This window comes from Strongylocentrotus purpuratus, unplaced genomic scaffold, assembly GCF_000002235.5.
Source record: "Strongylocentrotus purpuratus isolate Spur 01 unplaced genomic scaffold, Spur_5.0 spur5_contig_816, whole genome shotgun sequence".
In the NCBI taxonomy this organism is placed as follows: domain Eukaryota; kingdom Metazoa; phylum Echinodermata; class Echinoidea; order Camarodonta; family Strongylocentrotidae; genus Strongylocentrotus; species Strongylocentrotus purpuratus.
In genome coordinates, this window is record NW_022145520.1 from 1637483 (window position 1) to 1661887 (window position 24405).

At 38.4% G+C, this 24405-nt stretch overlaps 1 protein-coding gene across 1 annotated transcript; it reads right to left on the reverse strand.

Moving 5' to 3' along the window:
- Window positions 1–223: 223 nt before the first annotated feature.
- LOC100893731 (solute carrier family 25 member 36) lies at window positions 224–16097 on the reverse strand. Its single transcript, XM_003726387.3, has 7 exons — window positions 15825–16097; window positions 13792–13974; window positions 13124–13201; window positions 6129–6229; window positions 5643–5709; window positions 4642–4910; window positions 224–4219 (listed from the first exon to the last, which is right to left on the reverse strand). Exons 1-7 carry the CDS (start codon window positions 15890–15892, stop codon window positions 4023–4025), a joined length of 963 nt encoding a protein of 320 aa, XP_003726435.1. The 5' UTR covers window positions 15893–16097; the 3' UTR covers window positions 224–4022.
- Window positions 16098–24405: the final 8308 nt, after the last annotated feature.

Below are 24405 nucleotides of genomic sequence, written 5' to 3' on the forward strand. Positions count from 1 at the left end.
AACCTCTCAGACTTCCCTCTCTCTTTCTCTCCCACTTCTCTCCCTCTCTCCATCACAACATCCTTTCATTCTCTGTACAGAATTAACATGTACATAATCCTTTCATTAAAATTAATTTCACCACAGTATATCGTCTCCTGCAAAGAACACCCCTGTACTACTGTAACCGAGACATGATGAGAAAGTGACTAAAATTTGATATATCAAAACGCAAAGACAAATATTTCAATTTTCACATGTTTTCCATTATTCCTTTATTGCCATAAAAACACATTCTCTTCTCCTGAAGAAATATTCTTCTTTCTTCATACTCTTCATACAATAGAACAAATGTACAACTTGTTATAATACAAACATGCATTGCATTGACAAGCAGAAGATCACTCACTGGGGCAACACCCGAGACAAAATGCTGATAATACAACCCCAGTTTGAAAGTTTTATCCACGAAACATCCAAGCACAATTTAATTTGTATTTCTTTCATAAAAACAGACAATTCCAGTATGTTTACTGGAACTATCTAATATGGAAGCTCAAACAGTAATCTTTTCTTGTCAAAAATAAACAAACGATAGTTGATAATCAGAAAAATATTTTTTCGCTTGATTTGGGAATTTCAATGATCATTATTTACTGTACATGTCGGGGGATCAAACATATGTTCTTATAGGGTAAACATGCAAGAAAAAGTTATTGTCTACTAAATGCTTTACAAAAGGTCTTACTATATCAACACATATGTACATATGTCTTTAAGTTATGTGGCTCTTACGATGTGTTTATTATGGGGTAAACAGTGTGAAATAAACAAATGGTACAGCTATGCCTTCCATATACCTAGACTTAAAATTTATCATCAGTAAAAATACGATTGCAAGGATATTTAAAGGTTAAAGCATGATACCCCGTCACCTTCATGAAGTGAATGCACCAAAATCATGAGGTATCACACGTTTGTAAAAAAAATGAAGATTTAACAAGAGTGAATAATTACATGCCTGTAAATATATAACCCGACATTCCCTATCTTTGAATACTGGAATACGAAATCATTGATATTTCCATGGTTCATTGAAAAACAATTAAGGAAAATCAAAAGGCACTTAGTATGGACATGTACTTTAACAAATTCTCATTTAAAACTTCCATTAGATTTATATTATCATCCCTCATTTACGTCCTGAAAATCTGAAATGGCATCGCTTAAAACTTGGCATGATCTTTCAAAACAATTGTTGTTGTAGCTTGACTAGTTGTAGCGTTTCAACCTTCAACCTAAAGATTTATGTCTTCCATCTAGACTCGTTTCTAAAATAAAAAGATCTGCAGTGATATCATAATTGGAGCAGAACAGTGAACGATCCTAAATATGTATTGCGGAGAAACAGGCCATAACAGCCCAAGGCAGTATAACAATGCAGACTGTTAAAATACCCAACACTACATGTATAGCCCTTCGACTGACCTTGCATTTTGGACACCCCCCCCCCCCCCCCTGAATGGTCACCATTTCCTTTTAACCACATCAGCTGATCAATTTCCTATGTGGTGATTAAAGGTTGTTTTGGCAGTAAGCAATTAGTCAGCCAGGTAGCCAAATTAATGCCAAAACAAGCAAGGCCGTTATTATAAATGATGGGCAGAGTATTGTGCAGAGTTTGTGATACCCTTTCACCGATACCCAAGTACATTGTAAACTGAATGTATGGAATATATACACTGTCATTGATGCTGAATACATGTATAATGATCTTACGTGCCAACTTTCATAATGCCACTTGTAAACTTCCACCAAAATGTACAAATACAGTATACTATGGACAATATTAAGTAAACAAACTGTTACATCTTAGCTTGCAACCAAATAATACATCTCTGTTCAATTTCATGCAAAGCCGTATGGCCATGCACAACAGCAAAATGTAGAAAAATAAACTTATTTCAGAAAAATTACAGATGCAATGTTATATACATGTAAAGGACCCAAGGAAAAAAGCTGATATGAAAGTTGAAACTCATTCATGTTATGTTACATTTGAAATTTTGAATGCACTTAATACTGACAATATTTGTAACCTCCAATGGTCTATTCATCTCACTTACAAGGGTACATGTTGGCCGTTTTCCTTACTCCTGTGGTTAAGTTTCTCCTAACAGTTTAGTTTTGCCAGGTTTCGAAAGTCAAAACTAAAGAGCTATCAACTCTACAGTACACTTTGTTTTCTTCCTCTCTCTCTTTCTCTCTTTCTTATTTCTTTCTTTTTTGCTACCTGAAGAGGTAGACATGTATAAAGAAAGAAAGCAGTCTTGGATTTCAATAATCTTTAGAAATAGGAAAGGGACGAAACTACATGACCCCAAATGATAAACATGGTGCAAATATATGTTGAAATGTTTGATAAAATCAACAATAATGATGCATGCATTGCACGCACATAAACGTGTATCTCATTCCAGCATAGTTTTCTGATAATGAACAAGCAGACGACACAGTTTGTTCCTTTGGATGTCACAAGCACTGATTCCCACCAGTTCTTACAAGAAACTGCCAGGAAAGAACGATTTCGAAATAAACAAACCCAGGACTTTCATAAAATATGAATGGGAGCAATTGAAAGAAATTTTGAAGAAAAAAACAACCATCAACAAAAACATACATCTTGTACGCTGTAGTTTGTCTAAAACTGGAGGAACGGACCGTTCTACGAACTTACAAAAATTGCCGGCATATATTTTCTGGCATTTACTACCTTTGGTATGAATAAATTTGTATAATTGTAAAGAGAGGAAAAGTAAAATCGGGCAACAAATGGAAATTTTGTTTAAACATTACAAAATTTCATTTATTAAAAAGTACACTCCTAACAGGATAGTTTCTTGGGAAGGGGGGAAAGCTGCATTGATTTCAATTCATAGTACTGATGGAAAATATCCCAAAGTCTGTGAAAAAACTATCAAGTTTGCTTTGAGGTGTGACACATTTCAAGCTGATGACATATTTCCTGTTTAGAATCCAACATTTTGAGAAAGATTTGCTAGTCCCAACATTGTAATCTCTTTGGATAAACAGCCAGATATCTGTCGGTTGTCAATGGCCGAGGTCAACGCTTAATTAAAAAGTGGAAAACAAACTGTCAAATACTGTTTTAATCATGTTTCTCCTTATCTGCAGCACTTGCATTATAATACACCGGTATACCCAACATATAAATGTGAATGGAAGGCTCAAATGAAGCAATGAGTTGCCTTTATATAACATGCTTATGCCCTATATATAAATTTGAAATAGAGTACAATAATGCCATGTTGGACGTAACCAGATAAGACTCCCTCACCAATCCATGTTTAGTCCATTTTGTATAATATTCACATCAAGGCATCGTATGAAAAGGATGATAAAATCTCTTCAAACTATAGTTCTTTCAAGTCTTATTTCATTGTTCTTTTCTCAGTTTCTGATGTTTGGGAAAGCTCTTATTCCACTCTTGAGCCAGCCATGGATCCGAAATGATAACTTGGTGGTGCAAGGGCATTCCTTGACTTCAAAGACACCAGATCTACATGTAAATCCAATCCATGCCCACTTGGGGGCACTTCTACATGTATGTATCTCTCCATGCTGTCCAAGATCTTTCAGTGTAGAGAGCGATACTCGAGAGCACATCTTGGATTTGAACAAAGGTCGACTGAACTCGGCCACGATAGTTACCAGGATGCTATTAGCTTGTAGCCAGATTGTTCGGCTGAATAGCTCTCCAATTCTCTACTCTCAACTTTCGCCGATTTATGCAGTCCGCCACTGTACGCGATGATATCCATGATGATCTCCATGATGATATCCACGAAGCAGCAGCGATCCTGCAATGTTCATCTTCCTTGCTCCATTCTTTCTTGCGGTTCCAGCCTTGTTCATTTCTGTCACTCAGAAAAATGCTGCAGAACCGGCAGAAACACGAGGAGAGATGCAGGGCCTCTATTGCACATGAATCCCTTGTTACGATGCTCGCGTCTGTTTTCCGCTCAACATCGGTTGAAAAGGTAGACGACGAACTCGTAAGTGGCCATGATGATGGCGGTGTTGGGGATCTGTCGGACGAGGTGCGTGCCGAGACCCCCGTAGAGCCCCCTGTACCTTTCTTCCTTGAAGATTGTGATTAAGGTCTGGAAGAATGTCCTGTACTTGTTCCCTTCTTGCCTTAACCTTGTCCTAGCGACCTCTGTGAGAAAACAAAACCAATACAAGAGAAGATGATAGTAATGACTTAAGAGAGAGAGAGAGAGAGCACCTATGTCTGTTGTAAACACTAAAAAAGAAGGTCGCAACTACACCATATCTGCTTTGTGACACAACAATTAAAGCACCAATGAAAATGTTGTTTACCTGGAGCCAAAAGAGCAATAATTCTTTAACAATATACATCGAGTTAATGCCTTTGTGGCTCCACACGATAAAAGGAAAGCATATTATTTTCAATAAGGTTCCAATACATAAAGTGTTGTATTTATAACCTATGAAATCGGAATCTATAGATCTTCCATCCCTTGAAACAATGACTTCATGACACTTCTACCCAATGGATATAACCCAACCTGCTAGATACCATCATAATCAAAGAGCCTCAAGACCTAAGGTGCTTACCGTGAGGATAGGCCAACGTTGAGGCAATCGTCTTGGACGTAGCTGCCGCCCCCATGAAGCAGACAAAGTCCCAGGGTCTGCGGTCGCTGGAAGTACTGTAGTTTTGGGCCTGGATGAGCTGCTTGATCTTCTCGTATATCACAAAGTGGATCATCGTTTCTGAAAGCCCGGCATAAGAGGCGGTGACACCCCGGTAGAATCCTCGCAGACCTTCCGTTTGGTAGACGTGCTTTGCGCACTTGAGCATGTTGTTGTAGGCAGGCCCCTTCCTGTTACATAGAAAAACAAAGGAATATTGATAAAACTAGAATGGAATACAGTATAATCCTGTTACTTTTTGTGTGGTTTCTTGACATATCTGCAATTCTGTAATATTCATAATCCTCAGGGTATATCATATTCAACAATGAGCAACTATTTTCAGGCATTTCTTTTAAAACCAATGACTTGTATGCCCTACTTGTATTAATCAACTACCAGTCATTGTGTGAACCGAATGTTCATCATTCTCAGACAATTTGATCAGCATCTCTTAATTGAAAAAAAAAAAAAACGCAATAGTGTGAGGATTAAGTCGATAAAATGACCTCAATCAGCTGATCAACAGAATAAATTTGACCTTAATCGGTTGATCGAGTGAATAAAATGTCAAGGAAGTAAATGATGCTTGCGAGTGCTCTCAACCACGTTAAAGCCTTAAATCGCCAGATGTTTTCCAGTATCACAACATATATTGCAATCATCCTCCATGCAGCTCTACCACCCTGCTATTTGCCCCCTCAAACCTAGAGTGCGTAAACAGACTCTTATTCTAACACTTAAAACTCTCCATTACATTTTAATACTGACAAGGGATTTTGGCTGCTGAAACCAACAACAGATTTAACAAAAATTACATTTCTACTAATGCCCAAGTTATCGTTTGGTTTGTAGTCAGTTTGGGGGCCACTTGGTCATTGCCCTGGTTGGGAGATCACAAAGACGATAAGTAATGTGCGTACCTTTCATCCAACTGCATCCTGGTTTTCACCATCCAGATGGGGTTTGTTAACGAACACGAGATGAAACCTGGAAGAGGAAAAAGAAAATATAAATATATTATAGTACTCTTCTCAATGATTGACTATTACAACAAAAAATAATCTGTTTAGAGCCAGAAGGGCATTTATGTGTAAACTGATCAGTTAACGTCCTCACTCCAAACAGGCAGCCTGTGTACCTAAAAATAATTCCATGTACAATCCCTATCCTCTAAGTTTCAAAAAGCTGGCCATCACTATAGACTATAGATACAAAGAATTATTGATTTTCTGCTCCCATTTAAGCTCTCCTTCTCATTAATGATTTTCAGTCATACACTTGATACAAGCCTTTGTAGATTCTAGTTTTATCATTCAACCATTGCCACAAACACAATGCTCCTAAGCCTTTCTGCTACTAAGAAGAGATTGAAGGGTATTGGTGGAAGAAAGACTTGATAGGCTTACCTGCTGAACCTGCAGATAAGAGATGTACCAGGGATGATTCTGGAGTCAAACGAGAGTTGAGGAAGCTCTTTGTGTTGGCGTAAGCACCAAAGTAGATGGCCCTGCATAAAGATACAACCAAAAGAACATGGATGATATTCAGTCTGTATTTTTTTTTAATTTGTATTATTATCAGGAAGTAGTTCCGTTATATTGACATCACTAGAGAGGGTAGAGATCTAGTTGATCAATAAAACTCATGTTATTTCAAAAGTGACTAATCCAAGATCAGAAAACATATGGTAAAATCTTACACATAAATCTAAAGGTCTTTAATTCATCACACTGTATTTGTTGTAATTATTGTTGCTGGTGTGTATGAAACATATATACTGATGCTTATGAATCTCAATTTAAAGGTTTTTTTAATCACATTTGGAATTCATTTCACAATGATTGAGAATGTGGAGTAAATCAATTCAACATTCTTTTTAATGTTTATGGAGCTGTTATACATGAACTTCATTCAATGCCTCATGAGAAAAAAGTTCATAGAGCAAGCTATAGGCCTTTAGTAATTTATTGCACCCCTTCATGTTGTAATGCAATTACAGAGTGTTTTGTTTTTAAAGCGATTATATAAGTCTTAAAGGGATCCGGTAACTTTGTCTCAGATTCTGAAACAAAATTCTGGATTCAGCTCATGATGCAATGATAATTATAAACCTTTAGGTCAGTCAGGAACCCAATGACTTTTACAAGCCGATCGCCTGTCTGATTATCAAGATATTTATGATTGGAATTACAAATTTTGAAAACCGTTCGCCTGACGGTTTTCATAACACTACAGTCTATTGGGGAAAACGAGTATGGTAAAACCGGTCACTCAAAGATTTTTACTTTTTTGAGGCACTTCTTGATCATTTTGAAGCGCAATTTTTTTAGGGCTTCAATATAACACCATATCACAGACACTGATAACCCGTAGGGTCGTGTATCTCAGATTTAACATTGTTAAACGATCCCTTTAATAGTTTATATATTTGTATACAAAGTTTTTTTATTGACCTACATTACTTCACATGACAGATTCTACAAGTTTGAAAAAGTTTGAAAAGTTCAATCTTTCCAAATCTAAGTTTGGAAAATTTCAAGGTATAACTATTGATAACAACAATGTAGGCCTACAGTGGACTCTCGCCTCTTATCTTATTTACACACAGCGTAAACACAACCCTGAATATTGAAGACAATCAAGTCAAAGATATCAAGGTAAAGTACATTTTAGTTTAATTAAAACTCTATAATTCTCTATCAGCGTGTATCTGAAAATAATACAGATAGCATCGAGTTGTTTGTTGACAATGTAGGTACATGTAGTTTGCAGGCACAAACCCTCTGTCACTAGCAGTGCATAAGTGTCTGCACTGTGTGACTATGCTGAGAGCATACTGATTTGGCTCTGTACTTTAGCTGACACAGTCAGAGACTGAGAGAGCTACATGTAGTCTAGAGAGAGTATGACCCTACTTTAGGCTTTGGATTGGTGGCAAGTATCAAATTAGAGTCTGTGCCACAGCAGACTACAGTAGTTCTCGGCTTTAGGAATCGTGGTCAAGCATCAAATTGGAGTCTGTGCCTTGAAGACTAGGCTATAGGCCTCCACCCACAGATACTCCCCAGTGCGTAATGGAAGAAAAGTCGCATGCCCGCCTGCACACTGGCAAGGTGATATTCATGCACGCTAGCAAACACACTGAAGGACAGAGCTAGCTCACACACACACCCCTCAGCACCCTCTCCATTGGATAACCTTGTCCATGCATAGCCTGCATGCCAGGGCTGGCTGTATAGATACCAGGGCCTTGCGCATGAGTGCACCGATTCAAAAACACTAATCAATAGCCAACTATTTATAAGAATTACATTGTGTGGGATGGCCGATGGAACGGAGGGTTATGTCACGTGGGCCTGCGTAGGGGGCCTCATGAATGGAATAATAAGCAATGAAATATGCAATGAGTCAAATGTACATATGAATTATACAGAGGATGCTTTCATGTGTAAGAGATTGCGCATAATTCCATGATCACTCATAGTAATGATTAGTCAATAACAATCATGGCAATCATGATGGAATATTACACTGTACTGCTGACATGTGTTGTGAATCATAGGAAGAGAAAGGAAAAGGATGCATAAAGATATATAGAGAGAATTAGAGAGAGAGAGATAGAGAGAGATAGAGAGAGAGAGAGTAGGAGAGAGATAGAGAGAGGGAGAGAGAGAGCGAAAGAGAGAGCAAAAGAGAGAGAGAGAGAGAAAGAGAGAGAGAGAGAGAAAGAGAGAGAGAGAAGGGGGAGGGGACAACAAGGACAGTAAGGGAAAGGGAAAGAGAAAGGGAGTGGAAGGGGGTGTGATGGAATATTACAGTGCACTGCTGCCAAAGGTGTTACAGATCCATGGAAGAAAGAAAGAGAAAGAGAAAGGATGGATACTGAGAGTGGAGAGAGAGGGAGAGAAAGAGACAGAGAGAAATGGAGAGTGATAGAATATTACATTGGACATGTTTGCTGTCATTGTATAAATCACAGCAAGCTTTCTCAGAATGATAAGAATGGAAAAGGATGGCGATAGATAAAGAGAGTGGGAGGTCAAACTAGAAGAATGGTGTCCACTCGCGAGAAGAAAAGAAAAAAACTTTCCAGGAAGACCTTTACAGTTGCCTAGTCAGAGTCGGATGTTATTCTTATAAACTAGAGCCTAATGGCTGAAAACAGTTGGGACCCTGATGCCTGGTAAATCTCTACACATTGGAAAACTATGATAACTTTGCATCAACTTTGTCCAAACCTAAAACTTGTATACATGTAGTCATATTTTTAAAAAAAAACATGTACATGTATGTAATGTATCTGTGCTTCCAAAGGACTATGAACAAAAAAACTTTGTTCAGGTAGATCAAAAATGGGGGCTAGTATTTCAAAAGAGTGAATTCTCAGTGGTTTTCTTCTCAAACATTTACTTTTTATGTTTACGAGATCGCCAACAGTCATTTTTTTCTTTCTCCAAAGAGTCCTCCTTTATCCACTATTTATATTTGTGCCTTAACTGCGCAGGTTTTGACACTGCAAAGAAACCAGAGGGATCCAGTTTGTCAGTTACAATACTCAAACAATAATAACACCACCAAAACTTCCCCTGCTAGTACGATTCAGCACAATATTCATTGTTAAAATATAGTCCTGTTGTAGCTGTATGTAGACCTTGATATTGTATTCACAATTGTGCTCTGACTCTGAACACACTGCCAGCACACTGTATTGTAGGCATACATGTAACATACTGCAAGGCAGCATCCAGTTACATGATATTTTAAGAGCCATAGAGTTATGGACCCGCATGGCTACACCAGGTATGCAAGATCAACTGCTTGCCAAGTTTTCCCTCCTTAAGTACTTGTACTGTGCACTTTGCACTTTACTAGTCTGTAAGTGCAAACTCAATATGGGATGCTTTATTGAAATAATTAGGTATAAGCCTAACCCAATCCCAATTGGTTATATCAGGGCCCTGTTTTACAAAGATTTGATATTAATCGCAACTTATTTTACGATTGATATCAATCGCAACTATGTACATAAGAGATGGTAGAATGCAAACTTGCGATTGATTTGAGGACTTGCAATTGATTTGGTTCTATCGCAACACTTTGTAAGACAGGGCCCAGAACTCCAGAACAGGGCATGGGAACTGCAGTCTCTGTCTTTGTAGTCTACGAGCTCGGACCTTCTGTAATGCATTACGACTGGCAAGAGTTTGTGCCTGCAAACTAGTGCGGTACACTGCACTGTAGTGATATCATGACATCATTAAGGTCAATGGCTAGTTCAGGTCAGCTTACAACAAGCAGCGGCCTGGAATCCTAGGCAAACAACTTCAGAAGTGGCATCTCTTTGTCAAGAAGTCAATGCTAAAAGGCTGTAACGAGAGCCTATTTCAATTTAAACAAGCAAGATAGGCTAAATACATGTGCTGTTTGAGTAACCTTCCCCTACTTCAGAAATTCACCCAACATAATCGGGTGTACACAAGCATCAACTCCATTACAGTGGTGTTAATCATCATTACCGCAATCATCAGGTGATTCTTGTAAGTCTAGGCCCCGGTGTAAAAGTCCAGGGCAGTAGCTGTTTGTTCTACTCTTTCGAGAGGAATAAAAGCCTAGAAAATCAATACTTTGATATGGGGCACAGAGTATCTGGGCTAAATGCCAATCCAATCCATAGAATTTAGCAGTATATGTTGTTTTGAAAATCGCTACCACAAGCCTTACAAATGAAGAGGTATAATCATGCAATTGCATAATTTAGGAATGCATTTAGCCTATCAATGCATGTATAATTAATTCATTAAAGTGATATATTATCTACTTCACCTGTTTTAAATTAGTTCATTTTCATTTTTATATCAATTGCTACTAATGAAATTTATGAAAAAAAAATATAAATAAGCCTCTGCATGCGTGCATCAATCATAAAATTTGACTCGAGCATAAGCTTCATGAGAGACAGGCAGGGGAAAATAGACAAAAACAAATATAGGAGATAGTGGGATACAAAGGTGGGGATGAAGAAAGAAAGATAGAGAGAGAGAGATAGAGAGACAGACAGAGAGACAGAAAGAGAGAGAGAGAGACAGAGGCAGAGAGAATGAGAGAGATGTCAGGGATAGATGGGAGGAGGAAAACAAGAAAGGGGAGAGGGGATGAAAAAAGAAAAGAGGGGAGAGGGAAAACGAGAGATAAAAGTTGTAGACAAGAGGAAACGGGGGGGGGGGGGGGGGGGGGGAGACAGAACGGAGAGGGAGCATTGGACAGGCGGGCACTCATTATTGGCAAGTTCCTGCCTTCAGAGGAGATATTGCTGTTAGAGATTCCGCCGATAATCCAATATATACAAAAAAGCTATTTCAGACTCGGCCTCATACGCAAGTGTAAGCTTCGCGCTTCCTTCATCATAAACTGGAGAATGACGAGGCTGTGATGCATGGACAACAACAAACATCTACGCCTATACCTAACGTTTATTATGTCTTTCTAGATCATTGATAATCAATCAGGACACTTAACCTTGGGACACATTGGATGTTATAATCTTATCCAGCTTGGAAGATAAACAGAGCTAAGAAATCATATCATGGTCAATTACTCAATTTGAAGATTAGCTTATGAACGATTGTTCAAAATGTTTGTATTTCTCAGAGGAAACATACAGTGCCCATGTAGCCTCAAAACATCTACATCTATACCTAATAATGTTTATTATGTCTTTCGAGATTACAGATAATCAATCTGGACACTTTACCTTGGGACACATTGGATGTTATAACCTTATCCAGCTAGAAAGATAAACAGAACTATTTAAGAAATCATATCATGGTCAATTTAAAGATTAGCTTATGAACGATTGTTCAAAATGTTTGTATTTCTCAGAGAAAATATACAATGCCCATATCGACTCATAACAGTTGCTCCTGCCGAGAAGATAATAAACAAATGTACTTTTTATCTACTTTGCAATCAAATTGGATCCAAAAGAAAATACAGGCAAGTTACAAGGTATTCCTATACAGTTCGACGTCCCTTGATTTCCCAGCAAGACAAAAAGTAAAACAATGGACTGCTGTTGACAAACTAAAGACACATACACTGGGACCTCTGCTCAATATAATACATGGCGCTATTCCAGTCTCCATGTTGTTGTGAGACAAAAACAAAAATAGACTGGAAGTACTCTTTGGAGGATTTAACAGGATGCTTCTACAAGTGGGAAATCGTGCAGGGTTAAGGGTCAAGGAGACTTGTTACTAGCGAGATCAGGATTAACAACCATCTCCTCCAATAACACACAAGACTGTACATGTACATGTCAATAATAGTTAAAGACACACCAGCAGGGGGTGGCATGAATGACCTCCCTTGACCCTCGCTGTGACTACAAAAATGGAGGGCCTACAAATGTATAGTACATGTACACTGTCAGCCTGCACAATGCAATGCTAGTATGTAGCCTACCATATGTTCACGAGTTGTCGCTAAATGCGAGAAGTAGGGTGGATTTTAACCTCACATCAGCTTGGTCCCTGGAAATCAGTTTGGACTGTGTCCAACTCTGGAATGGCGCATGCAGATTTGAGGGGAAAAGGAAAGAGGAAGTTGCGTTTCCACTGTAGTAGCCATTAGGCCAATATACCATTATCTACCAACGTGATTCACATTGTGATTCTTGGTCTATCTTTTTAAAACATGTGACAATAATACATGCAGTGAGGTCAGTTGAGCACTTCCTTCCATTGTACACGGTCTGAGGTATCTAAACTTTAAATTCACTTAAAAACATGCATGTACTTTCTCAGTGGTTCTTTTTCTCTTCACTTTGAAATTTCAACCACATAAGCTGATATTTTTAAAAGGCCAGTGGATTTCTTATAACAGCACATACTTCTTGTCACCACCAAGGTCCCAAACCGCTCTATTTTACATCATTCTGCCTGTGTCAAGTCGAGTCAATTCATCTGATCCCTCGATTGTTAACATCCATTTTGACATAACCCCAAGCTTCAAACGTTATCAGATTTTTGAAGGTAGGCAAGCAAATCTGCGCAATCAGAGAGGCCATACACACAAACACACAAAACAAAAAATTAATCATGCAATAGCAAATGGGTATCGCTGTTAATCGCTACAGTGGCCTTCAGCATTGTCATTTTGATCACAACATTGCAGTCATTGAAATGGTCACTATAGCAAATGCCAGTACGTAATCAGTGACCTCTACTGCTACATGTATGTATTCCATAGTAATTAGTAGCTCACAATCGTACTAAAATCAGATAAATCAAACAGCGATTAAAGGCCTGCAATGACGCAGTCCCACAGTATATTACGGCTTTAGTTTCTAACGATTATCAGAAGCCTTGAGCTTTGGCGTAATAATAATCTTAGACTTCCTTACCTGGATGGGGCGACTCCCACAAGAGTTGGTCCCAGACCTTTGAATAATGCCGTCGCTCCTTCCGCTTCGATGATTTGCCTGAAACAAAAAGTTGCAAGGGCAATTAATTCTCGGGTCAGTGTCAACAAATTACAATTCATTTCCAAAACTGGTTTAGTTATAGATTTACAAGGCATTTTTTTTTGCACATGTGAGTCTAATCTACCCTTGTATTGTATCGATAATAGTCATGGGTGTTATTTTTATTTGTATTCACATCTAATAGTTGAAAAGTTATCTTATTGTTTTCATTATTTTTTTTTCATTTTTCAACAGCTCTATTTCAGATGTGAAAAGCTAATTTATCGGAGGCCGCCGGATTTCTTGGGTGGGGTATATTTTCGCCCTCGTCACTTTTATAGCTACAGAAAATGATTTACCAATGCTTCAGTTGTTACCTTAAATTATTACAATGCACGGAAAATCCCAGGTCATAGACATCAAAGTAAATCTCAAACTAGATAAAAACTAGTACAGGATGTTAATACATCGACAAGGGTCCCATGTACACCCCTTTCCCTTCTGAACTTGTTGCATACTGCACACAGCCCCCAAATTGTCGCTTTCAACCCCAGAAAATTATAGTAAATATCATACTAATAGGAGCTCCAACTACTCTATTTACTTACTTGATACATTTTACTATGCTACCAGTTCTCCTTCCGCAGTCTTCGACATGGATGATGCTGCCCCCTGTTGACACGGAGATGCCACCGGCCGGAAGCGGTCTTAACGTGGTGGTGGACGACTGGAGCCGGGTCTTAACAATTTCTAGAGGACATGTTATGACAGCTCCGACAGTACCACCAACCCTGTAATGATAGAAAATAAGGAAGAACAAATTGTCATTAAGTATCAAGTCTTTGGTACCAATTTATTTGAGAAAAGGGGCATTGACAATCAAATAAATCTGGCAAGAGATAATAGGGTAGTGACTTTAGTAGTTATGTGTATAAAAATGCACTGCAAGTATCATCACCATCACCATTAACATTACAATTGCCATCATCGTCGTCGTCATCATCACCACCACCATCATCATTGTTATCATCTTCATTATTATCAATTTAAAACATTTTCAAATTGGACATGAAGGACAACATGTCTGCAAAGAGCAAGTACATGGAGTTTTGTATGTATTCGAGAAAGCAATTTCGATCGACACTAACAAAAAAGATCTTTGATGAAACCATAAAGCTCAAAAAGCCCTAAAGTCCTTCAAAAAGAATTTTCAAAATTGAATACAGGGAACAAAGGTAAGCAAATGGATGTACACATGTAGTTTGATTTTAGAGAAACCACACTTGATGTAAGAGCTTTGAATAAAACCATGAAATCATAAACTTTGGTTACAACATCTTTGCAGACTTCTAGCGCATTTACGTCACAATTAATCTAGGGCAAGTGTGATAAGACTTTATTGTATGTTAAGTGGTTCTAAAGTTCTAAACCTCATTTATCTCCCATGTCAGTTTTTATCTCAATTCTCATCTCACACTCAAAAGTCAACAGTTTATAAATTTACACAAATATTGACAAGACACTTGGTGGATTGGTCCTTCATTATGTAGGATAGGTATTTTTTTTCTTCCAGGGGTGGGTAAACTGGTGGGGCAATTTCAAACATAAGTTAAAAATCCAGCATGTTTGTATTAAAAAGACAATTACCAGTGAACACTGATATTTCATAAATATTTTTGGTTGAGCTTAAACATTGTCATCTTGACATTAGCCATTAACTTGTTGCTGAATGCTGATTTTCAAACTTGTAAGATCCAGATGATCCCCTAAATACAGTCAAAATTCAAACTTGTACATAGATTTTCTAGACATGATAGACAGTTGTACTCTGTACTAAATAACTAACCACTGTCCGTAGTCGTAGACTGTACTCCGTAGTCTGTACTACTGTAGCTGATTTTCAAATCCGTCTACAATTTACAAATACAATCAGATTCAAAATTTAAAACTGTCGCTATTAACCTTGATGATTGATCATGAAATGCATGTTTAAAGTTAAACACACTGTGTACCAAATGGTAACTAGTACTAGTAGACTGGAGTCTCGTATACTTTCATAAAATCATTACAGCTGTGAAATGAAATATCAATTTTGAAATTGTTGATTTTTTGCGATTTGTTACAATTTCCTTCAATTTTTTGTTATAGATCTACTTCCACCCAAAAAATCTGGGGTTATTGTGTTAGATGTGCACCATCACTCGGATCTTCTTCTTCTTCTTCCTCCGTTGTTCTCGGAGATCTGCAGTTGTATTCTGCAAGCGTCACTCACTTAGTCTCAGTTCCACATTTCATCACTAGAATCACACAGCAGACGACTAGCAAGAAACACCCACTTGCACTGCACTGCATCCATCCAGATCCAGTGATCCACACATGCGTCCACCACTCACTGATGATGTCGTGATGACATGCATCCACACATTCAACATCATGTTTTTAATCTCTCAACTAGTTCTAGATCTAGGCACTCCCCTTACTATCAATTTATTGCCTTAATCCTTTTTTATTTCTATAACTCTAGTACAAATCAAGCACATGGTTAAAGTAAACGTCAGCGACCAGCCTGGCCTACACGCGCCTGAGTTCCGGCGCGGCAAGCCAGGCCAGCGCGCTACCCTGGAATTATTCGAGCACTCACCCTCCTGCGACTACATGAGTCATGTGTGGGGAAATGGTTGGTCGATGCATCGTTTCAGTTTCAGGCATAAGATACAAATTTCCCAAAGGTTTCTTCCAATAATCTGTCAATCTGTTCTTGAGAAAAAGTAGTCCGATGTCAGTGCTGGTGTTCCTTCTAAATGGTGAAACTAAGAATGATATAACGAAATATGATCAATGTCGCAATAACACACACGATTTCCATCCAACGAGACTCGACTCGACTGGAACTTGTACACACAATTACAATGCATTGCAAATTCGTGTACGCTTCAATGGGAATGTTTTGATCATCACTGCACTGGCAAAGTTCACATAGCACATGGGAGAAATATTCCGTCGCGCTGATTGGACGATCGTCAGTAATGACGAACAGCATGCACAAGGTTGTCTGTGATCACGCGGTAACTTGCTTCTGATTGGTCAAGCCATTGCTTTAGATACGTAGGGGTAGTGATTCTCCGAGGCTCTTTGCATGTTTCGCGGGTTCCTCCTAACTGAATTATGTAGGACCATTCGTTCAAGGTTTGTTTACCAACATAATATGAATCAGTAAAAGTCGTTGAAGAAATTGCGCTGCGAAGATGGAAAAGTTATTTACGGAAAAAACATTCGTTGAACCGTTATTTCCATAGATAATGACGTTGAACGTTCTGATCGCGATTTGCATAACTGTCAAGTTGACTCATTTGTTTTGGTGATTGTGATTCATTTTTATATTAAGGTGTGAATGACGGCCATATGAATTGAGGAATAATTAGAAATAGATCTTGACCGCTATGCTAAAATATGTCTGGGAAATCTTCTATTTTTATAGTTTATTGGTGCTTTTAAGCATTACATGTTTAGGAATCATTCTTGGGATCGTTTCGCACTCGAAAATTTGAATTCAGGCTTCAGCGAGAGGAGCGAGAGTAGATTCCACTATTTTCTAATAGTTTGGGTTTCAACTCCAATTTTAAGTCCAAAACAAACTTATCCCTAAATATGAAATTAAACTAAAAGAGAAAATTGCCACTCCCAAGCAGACAATTAATTTTTTATCTCAAACTGTGCTTTGAGACTTCCGTTGGGATTCTCATGACTACCGCACATAACCGCAAGGGCCGTTGAGAATGAGACGGTGGATTATGTGCAAGTAAACGGACATGGATGTGACATGGGTGTGTAAGGGGTGTGTGAGGGGTGTGTCTTCTCGGGTGGGAGGGCCTGGGTGCGGGAGGGGGGGGGGGGGGGGCAAGTGAAGGCTGAGCGAGTAACGGGGGAGAAGGAATAGGAGGAGGAGGCATGGAGGGGAAAGTGAAAAGGAAGGAGTGAGGAAAGAGAAGCTTAGGGCAGAAGAACTTTGAGGATCAAGAGGAAGAAAAAAGAAGAAGTGAAGGAGGAGGACATTATGAGGAAGAAGAAGAAGAAGAAGAAGGAGAATGAGGAGCCGAAGGAAAATAGGAAGAAGATCAAGAAGAAAATAAGGAGGTTCGCAGGGGTTGAAGAACTTGAAGCAGAAGAAGAATTGAGATCAGAGGGAGGAGTTGGAAGAGAAAACAGTGGCTGGAAAAAGAAGGGGCAGAATGACTTACTTGAAAAGAGGGAGGAACTTGAAGGAGAAGTTGAAGAAGAAGAAGTAAAGGGCGGGAGGACATTATGTGGAAGAGATGAAAGAATAAGTAGAAGGAAGAAAAAGAAGAAGAAGCAGTAGCATGCAGGATGGAGATGAGGAGGAAGAAAAAGAGGAAGATGAACGCCCTTGAAGAAAAGGAAGAAGAAAGAGAAGAAGAAAGGAAGAAGAAAAGATGATGAAGGGTATGGGTATAACAACAGTTTAAATAACAGATTAGTACAATCATAGCGGATCCAGTGCGCTCAGGGGAGGTGGCTCGTCGTAAACAGCAAGTCCACACCCCCCCCCCCCCCCCCCCCCCCCCCCCCCTCTCTCTAAACTATATACAGTGCGTCCCAGAAAAGAACGAACCGGGAATTATCGATGTTATATAACTTAATCACAATTATATTTAGTAATTAATGACACATATTTGTAAAGATTAGATCCTCCTCTTTTATTAATGCAACTCATATGATGCATATTTTACGCATCAGAGGGATTAAAATCAATTTAAGAATGGGTACCAAAAAGTCATTTTGCGACCGGTATCCGAAATTCACATTTCCGGCCAGAGAGTTCATTTTTTGCCCTTTTCCCTTTCATATGACACTTCAGGAAAAATGAGCCAGGCATAACAAAATTCTTTTTTGTTTTTAAATTAATGCTTGTATTTCCATAATTTTCATTAAACGAATTTGTTTTCACTGGCTGCCTGCCGTAGCAACTTAATGTATGCATGGCTGATCGTCAACGAAACGGAGTGGTGAGTAAAAATGATAAAAGCTACTAATTGCTAGTCTTTCGTCTTCTTTGTTGTACCACTGAGTTGCATCAAGTGAAAAAGGAGGTAAGCTTTACAGGTATATAAATGATTGGTAGTTATGATAAAACATCGATATTTCTCGGTTTCGTTTTTCTCGTACGCACTGTATATAATAATTCTATAGTAAACAATAATAAATAAACGGGGAAAAGGAGGAAAGAATGAACTAATTAGGCTACCCTTTTTTCTCGCTTGCTTGTCACAAAATTTACGGATTTGTGCCCCCTTCTGCTTGGGTCCTACGGTACCACTTTTAACTTCACCATGAGAAACAAATTATAATACCAAACGAACAACAACAACATGTACAGAAAGATCCAGGGACTTTATTCACCAGCTGGCTGAACGTGGTGGGGGAAGATTATGGCCGAGAGATGGCGGTCTCTCAGTCACTGCAGAGCTAGTGAATTACTGCATTATTCATGTATTTTTTACCTTGTTATTTTACCGTTTTAAATTTGCATGTTTTTCTCTAGCTAGAACTTTTGGTTACAAACTATTCAATTCACCTGTTAAACTGGCATATTTATAGATGGAATCCACTTTGTAAACAATAGTTGTTGATTGTCTGGCAAGCCTCTGGAAAGCTTTTGAGACGTTGATCAGTGTTGTATATTCAACTGTGTGGTGTTTCACCGTCGAGGGCATTATCATGATTCAAAGTTTGTGCAAGGTCGTCACGCAAACCCCAGAAATTTTTTTATTTTTTTTTTTTTCCTTAGGGGGAGGGGGAAGGGGGAGGGGGTATGCGAATAGACCGGTTTACTAATTACATATTCAAATTGATGGATGTTTCTTTCCTGGGGGGGGGGGGGGGGGTTAGTGAGCACTAATTTTTTTTTGGCCCTTTAAAAATTTGAAAATTGCACCCCCTCCCCCTTGAGCGCCAGGGGAGGGGGCCCATCTAAAAAAAAAGGTAAAAGTAACATGTTTTTACACGTTTTTTTCCCCAGGGGAGAGGCCCTGGGCCCCCTGGATCTGCCACTGTCGATATTATAATTTTAATCATAATCATCACCACCACCACCGTCATCATCTACATCAATAATTAGTATTATAATCACCAATCTCCTTAATGATACAATGTAATAATAATAATTTAGTTAACCTAGGTAGAGAGTGGCAAATGTGGACCACTGTCTTGCTAAAGGACGTTAGTGCTGGGTTGGGATACGACATCTCAGCCCTTGGAATGAGAGTCAAGTGAATGAACCACTATATACCCCCGACACCTCCATACCATCAACATCGCCATCGTTGCCATCGATCATCAACATTATCACCTCCACGGTCATGCATCACCATCATCATCTACATTAATATATCCTCTTAATCATCATTTCCTTTTAATAATAGTTTTGTTCACCCAGCAGGAAGCCTCATCAGCTTCAATGTTCTTCCTGAGGACTGCTGGGCTGGGCTGGAATACTACGCCTCAGCCCTTGGAATGAGAGTCAAATGAATGAACCACTTTACCACAACAACTCCACATTATCGTTGACATGATCATCTTCATCATCACCACCACCGTCATCACCACCTTTACCATCATCTACATTAATATATCATCTTAATCATCATCACCGCCACCACTATCATCATCATATTTACTATTAGTATTATAATCTTTATCTTCTATTAATAATAATTTTGTTTACCGAGGAATCCTGATCAGCTTCAATACTGTTCTTCCCGAGGGCCCTGCAAGTATCTATACCCTAGCAGTTTCCAGGTTCCCATTTACACCCGGATAGAGAGTAGCAAATGTGAACTAATTGTGTCTTGCCAAAAAACATTGAGTGCCAGGCTGGGATAAGACTCCTCTGCCCTTGGAATGAAAGTCAAGTGAATGAATCCCTTTACAACACCACCATCATCATCATCATCATCATCATCATCATAATCATCACTATCATCACCACCATCATCATCATCATCATCATCATAATCATCACTATCATCATCATCATCATCATCACTATCATCACCACCATCATCATCATCATCATCATCATAATCATCACTATCATCACCACCATCATCATCATCATCATCATCATAATCATCACTATCATCACCACCATCATCATCATCACCGTCACCAAACTCTAATTTAATCACTTCTATCACCATCACTGACATCTTTGCAATGCATCTGTCGTTCGACGCCAAAATGTCACACCATGAATCACAGAATCAAGCAAAGTACAGTTTTATGGGTGAATTTTAATATGATAAAAGCCACAACCAATACAAACATATTACCATCTTGCATCTTACCATACCCTTAAATCAGAGTACTGTATTTAATTTCTAGCTTCATATTTTGCATGATTATTTCATTCCAACTGAGGACACAAATCCAACAAAACACTATCTTTTTTTTCATAAGATAAATCCAAGATAATAATGGCTATTGCTGTGTAGGGGGACATGTAATCTACTCCCTTTTTTTTAAGAAAGGAAAAAAAACCTTAGGTAACTGTATGAACAAATGAAGACAGTTACCAGAAGAAAAATTCCCAGAAGAAAAATTCCCTGAAGTATTGGAATACCTATGGCACTGTCATTCCACAAAATTATACGATATGCTCCAATATGAGATAAAGAGCACAGTACATGTATGCTACATGCATTAACACGTTTGTTCTTTACAAATTCAAAATGTTAAAAGTAGAAATGTCTGCATAAAAATATGGCAAGGAATAAGTATTTGGTCACAAATTTAGCAATGGAAACTTGCAAAGATACACAAACTTGGTCACGCAGGAGTCCCCATGTGCAATGCAACACAGACTGTTCACACCAAATTCAGGGGAATTCCAAAGTGATGGGAGATCATCACACTCAGGATAGCTCCAAGCATAACCTCTGAGAGAGCGGAGAACCCTCATTTTGGTTTGAGAAAAGCTTTGATTTTGAGAAATATCCCTCACAAAGGCAGATATTTTGGAGTAGTTGACTGGTTGTAAGTAAGACATATCAGTCTAAAACTAAACTGCACAGTGCACGGCCCAGATTCACAAAACTTGTCATCAGACAGTTTTTGTTATAAGCTAGTGAAATCCTAGCTTCTGGTTGGTCATCAGCAGATTTGTTAATAATTTGTATCATCTGTCGTTGAAAAAAGGCTTTGTGAAATGGGTCTCTGGACTGTTCATTTATCATACTCCACAGGTTTACAGGGAAAATCAGCAGACAACATGATTTTTTTTTCTCCCCATAACAACTCCCGCGAGACCATCTCTTCAGATCATATGAACAAATTTTGGATATCGTTCTTCAAGACTCAGAAAAACAGCGAGTATTTTAATGAATAATAATTTGATCCGAAGCATCTGAAAGCCCTATACATTTGAAAATGTACAATGGTCACTGTTGAAGAAAGATAATATCATTGGATTTTCTTAGGAATGTTGCAATGTAAAACGGGAAAAAAAACATATTTGTTACACACTGGCTACAGCCTTACAAGACCGACAGCCAACTAGACCGACAAAATCGGTCTCATGGTCCTTTTAGCCACTTTTGACAGAGTTCTGGAGACTGACGGCCGATGAGATTACTGTTCTTCAATCTTCCCTTATGTATTTCTTTGTTTTGTTTTTTGTCTCATTGGCTGACGGTCTCATTGGCCGAATGTCTCATTGGCCGACGCTCTCACGAACCTCCCTGGAAGTGAGAATCTGTTTATGGGCATTGACAGCAAATGAGCTCTTACCGTAATTGAAGTAGAATTAAGTCCTTAAGATATCTGAAACAGTGGAAGTCCCTTTTCACTGTTATACATGTATCATAACACTTCAATAGTAATGATCCATTACTTCGTGAAATATACCAATCAATATGAAATCAATTCAAACAAAACATAAATTGCAAACACACTGAAAAACATAAAACATATTTCTGTCGTTAAAAAATGATAAAATATAATATGGTTACATTCAAAGTGTAAAAATATAATACAAAATTATCCCTCAAAAATTGCCAAATGTGTCTTATAAAGGATAAAACAAGCCTAATATGTAATATCATTTGGGGTTTTTGCTTCTCAATTAAATGAATTATTCTAATACCCCATTCACAGTGGTTTTGAAATTTGTAGCGGCGTTGTAGCGGAGCGGCGACACCGCCATAACACCGCTACAAATGCATTCACAGTAGAAAAGTTATCCCGCTGCAGCAGCGGGATAAATATCATGTACCCATTCACGCTGCAGCGGGTGATTTTTATTACCTCCGTAACAAACACGTGTATGCATGGCTCATGACCCGCGAGTGACCCCGATATGACCGGAAATACTTGCTTGAAATTGCGCGGTAAACATGTCAAGTTGCTTTTTGTATCCTCGATCATATTACTTTTTAAAAAACTAGCATTTTTATTGCTTCCAGTCAGAATATTTTAATTTTTTGAAGTGTGAAATATTTTTATTTGGATAATTATAATACCTACATAATAATAAAATCAATTTGAATCCACTGGTTACTTTATTTCTATTTCACTTGATGTTCCCCATTGCTGTAGAAAAGAGGTCAGTGATAGGTAAGTAAACAAATCACACGTGTTTGTCGCGGTGTTATAGCGGAGAGCCTTCACACTGAGTAAACACCGCGACAGCAGCGGGACTGTCCCGCTGCTGTAGCTAGGCGTCCCTAGCGATAGTTTGTGTCGGCGTTATCGCTAGGCGGTGTTATCCCGCGATAGTTTATAACGGGTCCGAGCCTTCACACTGAAGACAACACCGCGACAGCAGCGGGACAGTCCCGCTGCTGTCGCGGTGTTTGAGGCCACTGTGAATGGGGTATAATAGTAATTTTCAAATGCAGCTATAGCAGCAAGCAGAAGTGGCTTTATCATGTAAATCTATCAGTCAAGCCTGCACAGTATATGTACGTGTATAAAAAGTTATCTAAACTACTCATTTATATATTTTTACAATATGTTCAAAAGCAACTACCGTACTCAAGCATAGTGTGATTATTCTACATAGCACATTTATATATGTTCAAAAAACAAATTTATACAACCGTAACACCAAACCCCTCTTCCAAATCATACCCAATTCTAATAATATCGACACAGATCATTCCAATACAATATACCATTATCTATAATTGACTAAAACAGTCATGAAATATTGTACAGGAAACTGAGAAATCCCACCACCTAAATGCTACTAATTTGACCAAATACCTCTACTCGTAGATAATTGGTTCGATTTGATTTTTGGTCACAGTAATTGTTTGTGTTCTACAGAATTAGCATGAATTCCATTTTTAGGTTCCATTTTTACTGAAATTTGAGAATGTCAAAGGTTCAATACCAGACTACAGTCAAACCTGCTTTTAAATAGTGACCACCTGTCTACAAAGACCACATTTTTTGTTTCCCTTGAAAATGGTTTCTCATTGAAACATGTACTAAAGGAACCTGTACATGAAGACCACCTGCCTATAAAGAGCACTTTTCTTGTCTCCCTTGGGTGGTCTTTATAGACAGGTTTCACTGTACCAGGCTATAGACTTTAAGTCTTTAAACACTAAACAGAGAAAGATATGTATAAAGACCGCTCGAGGGAGACAAGAAAATAGGGACTCTATAGACAGATGGTCTTTCTATACAGTGCGTCCCAGAAAAAACAAAACCGAGAATTATTGATGCTTTATCATATCGCCAACGAAATGGAGTCAAGTCTTTTGTCACCTGTTTGTTGCTATGGCAGTCAGCCAGTGAAAACGAATTCGTTTAATCAAATTATGGAAATGCAAGCATTACTTTAAATCAACAGAACTTTCTTATTCCTGGCTCATTTTTTCTGATTGAGGTGTCATATGAAAGGGCAGAAAATGAACTTTCTAGAAATGTGATTTTTCCTTTAAAATTCAGATACCGCCTGCCAAATGACTTTTGGGTACCCTCTTTTCAAATTGTTTTTAATCACTCATACATGGAATATGCATCATATGAGTCTCATCAAATGGAAGAGGAGGATCTAAGCTTTACAAATATGTGACATTTATTAATTATAAATGTGATTACCGGTAATGCTACGGTCACAAAAATGTTCGTACAAACGATAATTTCGTACAAATCTCCGTTTTTCCATTGTCTGCCCGAATTTCCATTGTCTGAAA

Excerpts from the sequence above, each read along its gene's own strand:
- LOC100893731 (XM_003726387.3), bottom strand. The coding sequence starts at position 15,892 with ATGCCTGAAACTGAAACGATGCATCGACCAACCATTTCCCCACACATG. Across the intron at positions 4,911-5,642 it reads AGGATGCAGTTGGATGAAAG|GAAGGGGCCTGCCTACAACA; the intron begins GTACGCACATTA and ends TCTATGTAACAG. Across the intron at positions 4,220-4,641 it reads AACGTTGGCCTATCCTCACG|AGGTCGCTAGGACAAGGTTA; the intron begins GTAAGCACCTTA and ends GTTTTCTCACAG.